The sequence below is a fragment of the Bombus vosnesenskii genome, unplaced genomic scaffold, assembly GCF_011952255.1.
Source record: "Bombus vosnesenskii isolate JDL3184/JDL3185 unplaced genomic scaffold, Bvos_JDL3184-5_v1.1 scf7180000014535, whole genome shotgun sequence".
In the NCBI taxonomy this organism is placed as follows: domain Eukaryota; kingdom Metazoa; phylum Arthropoda; class Insecta; order Hymenoptera; family Apidae; genus Bombus; species Bombus vosnesenskii.
Window position 1 is genome coordinate 476,896 of NW_022883506.1, and position 13,429 is coordinate 490,324.

At 35.0% G+C, this 13,429-nt stretch overlaps 1 protein-coding gene across 1 annotated transcript in view; it reads right to left on the reverse strand.

Annotated features, from left to right (window-relative positions):
* LOC117240050 (HIRA-interacting protein 3) overlaps positions 1 to 13,429 on the reverse strand; it is an 84,541-nt gene that overhangs the window by 25,783 nt on the left and 45,329 nt on the right. Inside the window, exon 3 of the mRNA XM_033505907.1 lies at positions 8,032 to 8,162. Coding sequence (XP_033361798.1) covers positions 8,032 to 8,162 — 131 coding nt within the window. The remainder of the gene's footprint in view (positions 1 to 8,031; positions 8,163 to 13,429) is intronic.

Genomic DNA, 13,429 nt, shown 5'->3' on the forward strand with positions numbered 1-13,429 from the left:
TTCGATAAATGCGATCTTGTGACGGTCGATTTAGCAGAAGGTTCTCGGCTAGAAAACGTGTATTATCAGTTAATAGGTTATTACATAAAACCATTCCGAGCGCGTGTCTAACAAATTGCGCTATGGACTTACACAAGTCGCTCCTACAATAACCATTAGCTATTCATACGGATAGCACGTGATGCAAGATGCTTTGTTTCTTTGTACGTAGAGCTTGTATCGTACGCTGTATTAGATATTCATCTGGGCATTATTTCACGCATTAGGCTGGTGCATATCAAATGTCGTTTCTCGATAGTTTAAATTTGGCGAACCAATATTATACAGGGTGGTTGGTAACTGGTGGTACAAGCGGAAAGGGGGCGATTCTACGCGAAAAAAGAAGTCGAAAATATAGAATAAAAATTTTTCGTTTGAGGCTTTGTTTTCGAGAAAATCGACTTTGAATTTTCGCTCGGTACGCGTGCACTTTATCACGTCTCGTTATAACGGATCTCACTGTAGATCGTTGTCTCGATGGAAAAATTAAAAAAAAAAGAATTAAAAAAAATTTTTATTCTATATTTTCGACTTCTTTTTTGGCGTAGAATCACCCCTGTGGCGGATCGGTATCAATAGGACGCCGACAGGTCGAGGCATCAACGCGGCGCAACACCTCCCGGGCGATCCGCTGGTACCAACCGCCAACACTAGAGGGCTACGACGACAACGAGTCTGTCTAACTCGCTAGCGGTCGAATATACGAGCGATTGATACAAATACCGCACCTAGCGAGACTCCCTCTACGTCTAAGGCAGGGACTACCGGGCATAGCCTTACTGACGAGTCCACCGGTAATCCCGGGACGAAAGGCTCATTCCCCTTTCATCCACCACACCCCCTTTCCACTTGTACCAGCAGTTACCAACCACCCTGTATATCCATAAAATACTGTCTTGTTGTCGATCGTTGTTAACCATATTAAAGGAAAAAGTATTCTGCTGTAGATAATACTCCTGCATTGAACATTAAAAAAAAGAGCACTAATTCGAGATCTTTCATTATTTGTAATTATCTTTTTCATTTCATTTCCACACAAAATTAAACGCGCATTACGATAGGCAGAATAATTTCGCGGCGTCGATAATTAACCAACGATGTAGATACATGATTTAGGAACAAGCAAGACGGACAATGACACACACATAGCCCATAATTACTTTTGCTTGTTATTTTCACTCTATTCTGCAAACCGCGTGTGCAAATGTTCGTGCGTATCAACGAATGTCTATCAAGTTTAACATCGCTAACTACACTTTCAGACACTTTCTATGTTGCGCTCATTCGTGTCATGCGTTTCGAATTTTGACGTTTTAATTACTAGCATTTCAATTCACCATAGAGATTATGAATCCGCGAAACAAGTGAAGCGAACGAAATCGACTCGATATGTTTCTCGGAATATTTATTTATAAATTGGATGGTTGCAACTCTGATCGAGAAAGTTACCCTCGCTTCTCCCTCTTTGAAACTAACAAGTTTATCGAACAAATTTTAAGATTCTGAAATTGATTTCGAAGCTTTTTGGTATTATCGCACGACGTTTTAGACAGTAGAATTGAAGTCGGAATCGAAGTTCAGAAGGAATTTCTAATCACTGGAGCCAGAGGTGAAGATGGTAGAAAATATACCGACTCCGACTTCCTGTTTGTAAATTTTACAAAAATCAAAAATATGCACGATATTATTAAAATTTGTAATAAAATTATTTATATATTAATCAAAAATACTTTGTATCTCTGTATTTATAAAAGTATAAGGTATGGATAATCCTCTAATACAGTAATAATAATAAGTAATATAGAACGGCTGTTACATTTCTATGAGATCTCGTGTTGCACAAAACTGTAAATATTGAATTATAAATATCGAACTTACTGTTTTTCACATTAGAAAGAGAATTTATATAATATATTCTACCGTATATAACAAATATCTTTCTTCTTTATTGGCGCCTTTATCTTCATCATTTTTTTCCTTATTTACTTTCACTGTTAGCATAGTTTTAGTTTTTCATACTCTATATAACATATATGTAAATATACTAAGTATTAATAATTTAATTATTTACATACGTATGTATAATTAGTACGTCAACAATTTATCATAAATGTTGCTCGGAGTCGGGATCGGAGTCAGAGTCGTAGTCGGAAATAAAAAAAGGAGGAATCGGAGTGGGAATCGGGAATTTTGATTGTGCACTCCGTAGCTTTAATTTTAGGGTCGATACAATTTCGAAACACGTGCGCAACAAACGTACATGCTACGTATCTCCATCAGAGATTTAGAACTATCGTTACTCACGTGGCTGAATAAAATACAAGCCTGCTAGCAATGATCACATAACTTTTTGAGTCAACCGCATCCCACGCGATACACTCTACGAAAAGTTGTCCGAACAAAGTTTGGACAGCGTGAGATAATGTCACGAAGGTAACGAAGCGTGACTCTACCTTGCAATTAGCTCGCTGGCGGACGGAATGGATTACCCTTTCCTTTTTTACACGTGCTCCCTCTTTCTCCTTCGGCCGACCCTTCAAGTTATATCACAGCACACGAAATTATCTTCCGATTACACGAGTCGAACGATACGAAAGCGAGTTTCTTCTTCCTTCTTTTTTAGCTTTTTTTTATATTTCTCTTCTTTTAAAAGCTAGCGATCAATTATTTAGCTCGTGCCATGCTTCTGACCAAGAATACGCGATTGTCCGTTTGGAATTAATGCTAGCGAGCTTCATGCGATATTCCATGAATTCTTTAGCGAATGAACGTCATAGAGCGACGTCCATACGAATGTCGATGAATCCTCTCTCTCTCGTCGTTGCTCCCAACAAAATTTTAATTTTAGGTCGTACAAGTAATATATATTACAAATTTTAGGAGGCAAAAATTTCATTGAATCTCTTGATCCCCTAAGTGCTCTTTTGATGAATTCTTTTCTCCTGAATAATCTACGTACTCCGTGAATACAAAATTGTCTTCTTACATTCTTTAAATCGCTGGACGAATCTCGTATGAAACAATTACGATTACACGTTTTTGCAAGTATATACTATATCTATAAGAGCTATGTAATTCTAGAACAAAAATTTCCTGGAAGTTTATAAAAATATTATAAACAGTAGTTGTGGCACAATTACGGACGTAAATCTAATTATAGTAATGAAAACATTAGAACTTGATGAAGATATTGTTTTCATTGGAGAAATATTTCGTCGTATTATTTCAAAGAACAAAAATTAACATTGCCTTTCTCGTGTTTTTTGGTGTCTCGATTGCTTCGGAAGAAAACTTGTTATCTTTTTTTGCACTTCGCTCACTCCTCAAAAGTATGAAGGAAAGAACAGACTCTATTTCACGGCTATTGAAAACTAACGTATCATACAAATAAGTGAAAACATTCGTCCGCTTCCCATTTGAATAATTTTTTAGGTATAAATATCATATACTTGTCGGGTTTACACTAGAATTAGAGTTAGGGGCGTGAAACGAATCTTCGTTCGGACTACACGATGTCGTTATGCAATAGAGAAGACATTGACTAGTGCAAATACGATTATTATAGAATTGGACAAGTAACCGTGGTAATTAGATACTCGAGAAACTAATGACAATGATCTTAGGTTCAATAACGAATCCGCGGTCAACGGGATGATAGATGAACATGCTCACAATATCTAAGTCGAACTCTTTGTTAAAACGGGGGATATCCACCGAGCGTACAGACACAAAGTAACTCGCTAATACAACCTCACGAGAGAATGACTTTCCATCGCGATGATGCTGCGGAGGAAAACTATGATGGGGTGTGTCTAAGGACACGAGATCATCGGATTCGTCGAGGATAGCCTTCGTTCAGAAGGCGAGGGAAATTGGCGTTGCTGCTAATTGGTCAATCTCCATATCGGTGGTTAGAAAAAGATGCTAGCCGCCCTCGAGAGAAAGTTGCTGGTGGGAGACGCCGTTCGTTGAAAAATAGGTCTCTCCTATCTTCCCGTAGTTGGGACAAAGACTGTTTGTCTGTTTGAAGGACCTTAGGTAACTAGATCTTAGAAATTATAACGGCCCTCGGACTAGCTGATCACGTACTGTGGAGACGCGTTGGCATCTGGTAACCATCATACCCGAAGAATAGGATCTGCGTGTGGCGAGCCACGGGACAGAAACCGTTGGAATGTTTACTGTCGCGTGCCGCTACAAATATTTCTTTTAAGGAGAGCTATAGAATTACTCCTTACCTTTGTTAGACAAAGCGTTCATCCCGTGACCGCGGCTACGTTCGGCGACTGGCTGTTGCCTCGAGCCCAAGTTCACTATCACAAATCTCAAACAAATACAATCGGATCGAAAGACGACAATTGTTTAATTACGCCTATAGATAGAATCTAGATTACAGTGTTAGGGGATTATCCCGAAGCTCCAAAGGGGAGGCTTCGATGTCCTTTCATCTCCGACATACTTAAACATACATTTTTCTACCTTTATACGCTTTTCGAATTAAAATTGGTATATCGTTCTTATCAACAACATTTCCTGTCGTAAAAATGCATTCAACTTATGATTGCTGGAAGTGTATACATTATACGCATGACCCATATTCGCTAGTCGGGAACAAAAGCAAAGCACGGTGACAGGATGCTATAGGGAAGATCAATCTTTATGAATCGCTATGAAATGTTTCAGCGCGGAAGAATTTCTACAATCCACATTAATATCACATTTTTCACATCGAAAAACGATTTTTCATCGAGCCTGCCGCTATATTGCATATACATGAATGCACGCAACTCATATAATCGAATCGGCCGTAGAGTTATTTTACACTTCTGGATCGGTGAAAACCTGCGAACAAATGTAGCCGCAAAATTCACCTTAACATTGAAATTCAAGGTGAAATCTTTTTCGTTACATCGTATTCTACTCATCGTGAGGATCATTATATGGTCGATAGGATTGAGATCAAAGATACTATGGAATCGAACTTCCCTTATTCAAGTAGCTCGTTTGTCGAGAAACAGATAAAATCTGATACGATATATCGATGCATACTCACATGTATGTATTATATAGTAAGCATTAGCTATTTATAGAATAGCTAATAGAATAGTTTTATAAAGATTTGAAAATCTTCTCATGTTTTAAATCTTAATTAAGTATGGATATCTGTATTCTCGCCATTATCGCAGATATGTACTTTATCTGTTTAATTGAGAACAATTTTATTTATTATACAGATAATCTTCGATATGAATTGAATATATGTAACTGCTACGTTCGCTGCTCTACATCTTAGATACGTACTTTAGCAAAGTCATTTTTCTGAGCGATCGGTATTTCATAACACAAAATCCTAATCCTATAAGGTACCAGGTCCCGCTGTATCTCGTCCATGATAAAGCATGATCCTTGACAATGCATTTTTGCTTCAAGCGAACACCTTAAATGGTTCTCAAGATACAAGACTTAAAAGCGTAGCGCTAAAAACCGAATGGCGGTCGAAATTCAGGAAACGAACTGACCCATATCTTTTCCTAGATATACCGGTGGTAGTAGTAAAAAAGATGCTAAGTCAGCGTCTGTCGCAGACCAGGCCGCGAACACGAAGCTTGCGATGCAATGGGTCGAGGAAAATGCGTCAGAGAGAGAATCGTGTGTACAAGTAAGAAGCGGGTAGTGTATTGCTCGAAATTACGGTCGGCGGTAAAAACTGGTATGGGTGTAAAACAAAAATTACTTTGAAAGGTAGAGTTTTTCGTTTCTGATCTGGAGATTTTAAGTATTGCAAACGCGTATAACGCGTATGGTAAAAGAAAGCCCACTGTGACCTGATATTTTTGTAAATAAAAGTGCATGTGTCATGAGAAAATATGTTTGATAAAGAATTCTAGCGTGTGAACATATGTAGGTGTGTGTGTATGAGCGTGGAAAGCCATAAAAAAAAATAGTTGCTATGTCCAAAGGGCAAATGATCAAAGAATGAAGACTTGATTGAGCATAATAATTGTCACGTATAATTAAATTATTATAATCTATATCTACGTTTTACATCTTACACTTCACTGGTATATTTTTTATAATGAGCCCTATCTATAGATATAGTTTTAATATTTTTTTTACATTATCTCTGCCAATAATATTTCGTTTCGAAATAGACTGCATTTCAATAAAAATTCAAAGAAGTTGGAACGCTTGCCACTACGTGAAAAGAAATCTTCGATAAGAAATAGTATTACTTTTGAGGCAATATCTCTTTATTCCTTTAATCAGGATATATTGTACATATCCACTAAAAAAAGGCAGGATTCTTCTTTCCATCTGCGTTATGTCGTTAATGGAATTCAAGTACTTATAAATTTCAAGCGAACGGATTTTGAGAAACTTAACAAACTTTGCAGAAACGTTCCCCAATTGAAAAAAGATCAAAGATCCATTATCGAGATTAAAAAAAGAGAGGAGAAACGAGGGAAAAGACAACACGACGATAAAGATGTTAGAAGTGTATCTACCTGATATCTGATTAAGAATTGGTCACGGTATAGTACGATATTACTTTCGATAATAGAATATCGATTTCCAATTAATCTCGAGAGGACGAACCATTGAATTTTAAACCAGCCGCACTTCAACGCCTATTATAATACATACACCATGTACCTATATGGGTTGCAACCTAGTTACGAAAGCAGAAATCCTCAATGGAATGGAAACTTAGACGAGGAAAGCCGGAGGAAACTTTAATGCCACAGTTTTCAAACAAGCTGCTACAAAGTCTCCAACTTTTTTCGTCTTGAGATTTGAAAATTTCAATCCCGAGAAATTTCCCTACGTTTCCTCATTTGTATTATGTTTTTAAAATGATATCCTATGCTGCTATTAGGTGTCAGTCGACATTACGTGTATAGTACCAAAACCGGAATTTGTAATACGAATACATTTATTATTTAATATTACAAATAAAAAATTCTCTGATGTTTATTTCCTTTTGTATTTGTTAGAAAATAGATGTGTGTACATCCGTATTGTGCGAGCAAGGAGTGAAAGAGAGGAAGACAAAAGGAAAACACGGAATGAATGAATATGCAATAAAACAAATTCATTCCTGTTTGAGATGTATAAGAGAATAGAGCGGTGTGCGTTAATACTTCAAGTTATTCTGTTACATATATAATAGTTATTTTGTTAATAATAAATATATAAATTATGTATTTAGTAAAACGTTATATATTATTACTTTAAGAGTATTTCTCTTCGTTACATGCGTATACACATATCACTGTTGATCCTCTCCTGAAAGGAGAATAAATTCTATCGCCACGTGGATTATAGTTGAATTCCATAGCGAATAGAAACACATATAACGATGCTTGACTATAGCAGATTGTTGCAGTTTATATAGATCGATTACAACGTTCTACTAATAACGTAGGATATTGGTTTTATTAAAATATAATTTATTAAAATACATTTATCGCACAAATGAAAGTTGGACTAGTGATGATGATATTAATTAATTAGTTGGCATAATACATTTCGTTAGAAAAATTTCACGTTTTAAAAACATTATCTAACTTTCTAATGGAGTTCTGCTATAAAATCGTATTACGTCTCTTTGATCGTTCTTTTCCTCTTTACTTGAACGTTTCCGAATTTATTAACTATATTCCCGTAAATTTTGCTTGTTCGAGCGATGTATAAACGTATAAAACTCATTCTGTTTTTAATACAATAAGTTTTATCGCATACTGAACGCATTAAACGAATAAAATGACATAGAAATGTCGAATTTCAAGTACCAATTCATAGTTCTGTTCTGTTTCCTGTATAAGTATCGAAATACTTTTTAAATGGTAAAAAAAGGGCTAAACATTCGGAATGCTTTTTCTTTTTGATATTTCCATTCATAAAATTATTTCACGTTTTCTTTTACCATATTTTCGATATCCGTGTTTCATATTTTCTAAACGAATAAAAGAAATAAAACTGAGAACTCACCTTCTCCTCCATCTTGGAGACGACATTATCGACGGCATTCTCCGCCGATTTCGCAAGGGCTGTAGCTTGCTCCTTTCTCGACATGTGGCCACGGAAAGATGCCTGGATTTTGGTCGCCGCGTCGCAAAGCTCTGTCAACCAAAGAGAAAAGTGCTCTTAAGTTAATATCGATAGACGAGCATAGGATCGATACGTTCTAGCCTTGTCAAGTCGAGGAAACGGGATTCCAAGTTTCAAGCTTTTTGCACTGACAGTATAAAAGTGTCTTCCTACGAAAAACTGCTTTGACATTGAGGAAATTTATTTTTAGAGCGAAACGTGATTCTCAGAATTTTATTTTTTCAGTATATATTTTATTCAGAAATATCGCCGAAAAAGGAGAAATGTGGTAATACGATATTGTGGTACAGCGGTTATGGTTAGTAGTGATATTACGTATGTGCCTGTTCATTATCTAATGTACAAGTAATTTACAAAAATTTGCCTAAAATTTTAGAAACATCTAGTATTTAGTATGCAATGTATTTTTAAAAATAGATTCTGTTATTTCATTTTGTATTTTTTAAGAAAATCTAAAAATCTCTTATTCAAGGCAAGAAACAGGAAAATGGTTTTCACACTCACACAAGCACATCAGTCTCAGCGAGTGCCTGTCATTCGGAATCAAGTTTAACCACTGTTCATTTCGTTGAATCGTGTCGACCGCTTTGAAAAAACAATGGCTGACCCAGTTCTGAATCGAGGATCAATTTCGAATTCGGTATTGTGCAAATTCAACTGACTTGCAGTTGATCCGTTCGCGAAATACAGTTGCTCCGAATTTGCACAGTGAGCAAAATCGTTAATTACACAAGTATTGAATAAAGTATCCTCGATTAAACTCTCATATCAGTATAATATATCTTACGATGATAAAAGATATCACTTACTGTGTTTTGCTTCTACATTTAGTTCTTATAAAAATATTTCCGCGACTATATTTGGAAGTTTCTACCGGAAAAATTAGTTTCCTTTGCGGTCGAAATATCGAAAAGCTGGAAACGAAGATAAAACAAGAAAGATCGACGGATGGTTGGTCAACAAGTATTAAAATCGATATTTAATCATATTGAACAATATGAAAAAAGTAAAAAAAACAGAAATGGATCATTTAACGACGCGATATTAGGCTATCGCGCTGTAATAGCCTAATATCCTAATGTGATAGCCTAATATCACGCCGTTAAATGGTCCATTTCTGTTTTTTTACTTTTTTCATATTGTTCAATGTTCATAATCATTTCATTTTTCGACCTAGCAGGACAATTTTATGCACGTCGTTTAAATTTATTTTTCTTTTGTTACATATGCTTTAACCTTTCTTTTAATCATTGACCTTTTATCATTTTCTCACCTTATCGAAGATAGATGTTTCGTTAATAACTGTATTAAATATGAAATTTAGCTCTTTATCAGCTAGAATTCCAAGTTTAAAATTATAATTGCATCGAGAAAAATATTCCAATCGCATAGAGAGCGAGATTATTCTTATGTCTTGGAATTAATTTTGTATCAGTTAATCAATATTAGTCGATCTCTGTTAGTCAATCTTTGTCAGTCGACTTTCCTGAATTTGCTCTATGTCAACGGACGTCTATGAATTTCTGTGATTTTGGTCTCTGTGAGTGAGTACCTATTAGCCAAAATTCACTCAATCTCTTCCTCTTCGCAAGAATAAACATCGCTAGCGTATTTTTCTTTTTACGTTTTAAACAACGAATAAACTTGTCTTCCATTTTTGGCAAGTTATGTAATATCCTCCATTTTACACATTCTATTTGTACATTATGCCTGAAGCAAAACATTGAAATATCGTGCGTCTTATATTCCACACGCTTATAACATAAAATTACAGTCAGACGTAAAATTAAATTTTCATACAAATACGGTCTTTGTTCTATTTCCTCGATCCATGCTACGAATATAACTCGATATTATGAGCCAAAGTATAAACTTTGTGTTTTCTTATTCTTCATCCTTACATCACGAAATGACATAGTACGCAATACACGTACAATTGATCAATTTTAGGCGATAAAATATGGTCGACATTCTAATGGGAAATTACAAACCACGTAGCCAAATAGCATTCGTGGCTAAAAATTTCTGAGTAACTGTATCGTTATTAAAACGATCCTCACTGGTCTCGTTCCGTACCGTATCTGTAAATAAATATTAATTGAGATTCGTATTTCGGCCAAAACCATTCATATTTCATCGAGAACGGTCGGCAAATTGTCTAATTCCGGTTTCGTCATCGCTAGTATTTCATCGTCGCTAATGGACGCTGTTACTCTACATTATTTCACGGTGCTCAGCCTGTCAGTTAGGATTATTTCGCGTTTCTCGAACCGCAAAGTTAAAGAGGCTTTTGCTGAAAATTTTCTATTAATTTTATCTTTTGTGAAACGACGAGTGACTAATTAGTATCGCGATCAAAATCGTCATTGTTTATTGTTTATTATATACGGGAATAATTTCATTGGAATGTACAAAGTTAATATATATATATTTATATATATAAATAAACATTACAACTATTTACAACCAAAACTAAAACTATGATACAATGAAGTACGGCATAGTGACTTTCTGATATGTGAGAAAAAGATTCAAAAAATATATCAATTGCAGAAAATACATTATAAATATTAATGGTCATGCGATTTATGCCGATGCGATAAGCAAACTCAGTGTTATGTGATTGAACATAAATAGAAAATTTCATGGTACTGCAGATTTCTCATTGGAATACTAATTTTGAATCTCTCCATAATATCGAGGCGCTCTACGAGATCAGTAAACACTTTGCGTACAAATATGATATGATGAAGCTTTGTTTTACTTTCCAATGTTGTGAAACCAAGGTTATGAATTTATTAATAAATAAAGTGGCATATCAAAACAGTGAGAAGAAAATTTTACAGAAGGTTCATTACGATGTACGGGGTGTATAAACAGTAAGTGTAACAACCACTGCAGTGTAATTTTACGCCTCTGAGTCAATGGACACTCGTAAAAAAAGTTCGTGCAAAGTTGACCTCGATTGAACATGATCTTCGAGGTCAGAATTATTGTAACGTATTTTACTCAAAAAGAACGAATGTCTTCTGCAAGCAGAGATCTGCCATTATTCCTATATTCTCACATATATTTCACGAGCTAATTTGTAATTTCCTGTTTTTTCGTATATAGCACGCTACTTTCTCATTAAATGTGAATATAGATGTAAACACATTGTGAATAAAGCTAGTTTAAGAATTATTAAAACTTATTCTTATTAATATTCTTTTCCGGAAGAAATGATCATTTCCAACCCATGATCCCTTTGATACTTTTGTTCATCGTGATATGTAAAATATAATGAAGTAGCAACGAAAACAGATTTTCTCCTTGATAATAATACTCAAAGTTAGTTTTACATGAACTTTTTTCTACAAATCTCCATCGATCTAGAGTCGTAGAATCACGCTACGGTGGCTTTTACACTTACTTTTTATACTCTCTGCACATATATGTGTACATTTACACAGACGATATTTCTGCTATTATTACTATTAGTAATTTAGTGTCGTTAGAAAAAATAATATCGTCGACATTAACGTCGCCAGATTTTACCACGATTAAGTACGATATGTCTTTTATACTTATAAATAATTATTTTCAAATAATTATTCGCAAACGATAGTGATCCATGGAAATAGAACTGTTTTAACTAGTGGTATAGCGACTGCTATAAGCAGGCAGTGAAATAAATGATAGTTTGTGAAAGCAATCTTCCAAACGTGATGATGTATCGTCATCAAATAAGTATTGAACGTTTATGAAAACATTTTTCGACTCGTTGTCAGATATAGATTTCACAATTTGAGCTTATCTGTATCCTTAACTTTATTATTACAATTTTTCTAACCTCGATTAGAACAATTTTGAAATTTATAGAACTTCAATCTTTATTTTTAATTAAAAACAATCGAAATCGCGATCACTTTAACGCGTAAATAAATTTCTTCTATAATTTCCCTAGAGGAGGATAGCATATGTGTAAAGTAAATTTGCAGGCAGTGACACAGGTGGATCGTGTTACATCGCCGATAAAAGTTTGCTTTTACCGGCGGTAAATTAATTCACGTTAACTGACGAGCAAAACAAACGATATAGAGTACAATCAATTTTTACGCGAAAAAGCGAGATGGTGCACGACAATATAATAAATCGCCCAACAATAAGTTGCCATAAATCATTGTTTTAAACAATAATATCGCGATTAAGCTAGATAAATAAAACGAAGCTACGACATCGAAGTACGAAATGTTCAACTTTAAAAACGTAAATTCTGCCATTTTTGATAATGTTACATCTACTGGATAAATTAAACGAAAATTATTTAAACTGTTAGAAGATATTCGCGTGTCAACAATGACGTACTTTTAAGGTGCATCAAAGAGACGTTATTTTACTTTGATAACATTTGTAACAAATACTTTGTCTACATACGATGGACAATCTTGTGTCATATAGAATTGTTTGGGAAGAGATTGAGAGGGTTTAAAAATGATAAAAGTACGAGGGTATTTTCTCAAGGATAAACGCACCCAAGAATAGCACGAGTTTATTTCAAATTCAAAATCTCAAAATTTAATGCAGTGTATGCTTAAAAGACTTGGCCAATCTTTGTCAGGAGAGAATTTTCTTTGTATAATTTTTTTTATAAAACATCTTTTAATATTAATTAGAGGGCATACACAAAGTTCCGTTATATCAGGCTAAAAGATTATTGAAATAAAAAGATTATAGAATAAGATTAAGTCATGGATAAATTAATCAAACGGGGCGTGACAATATAAATTTTCTATAGGACGAAAAACAATTGCCGGGCGAGCGCCAGATAATTAATCATCGCTAAATAAAGTTACACAAAGCACAACCGATTTTGCAAACCGTCAGTGTCAAACTTCTGCAAAGTTATTCGCTTTATATGTGTCAAAATTGCGATATACCTTTGACATTAAACGGTTCCGTCGGGGATATCCATTGGTCACGAATCTTTACACATTGTCATAATAATTGTAATAGCAAGAAATCTATCCTGCGTTACCATTATATGATTGCCTAACCGAATATTTATGTCCGTTTCCTATCTCAGAAGCGTAGATAGGATCCTATCGAATATGTAAATTTCCGGGAACGTTGCAAAGTCGAGCTAGCCGTGAAGATCTGGGTCATGAAACGGCCCTGAAAATCGCAAGCAATTTTCGTGGAATTTCCAAGATCCCAAGTCAAAATTCAGTGAAGGTAACAACCTTTAGGAAGATTTTCATGACCCTCGGGGAACCGCTGCCGAGAAAACTGCCACACG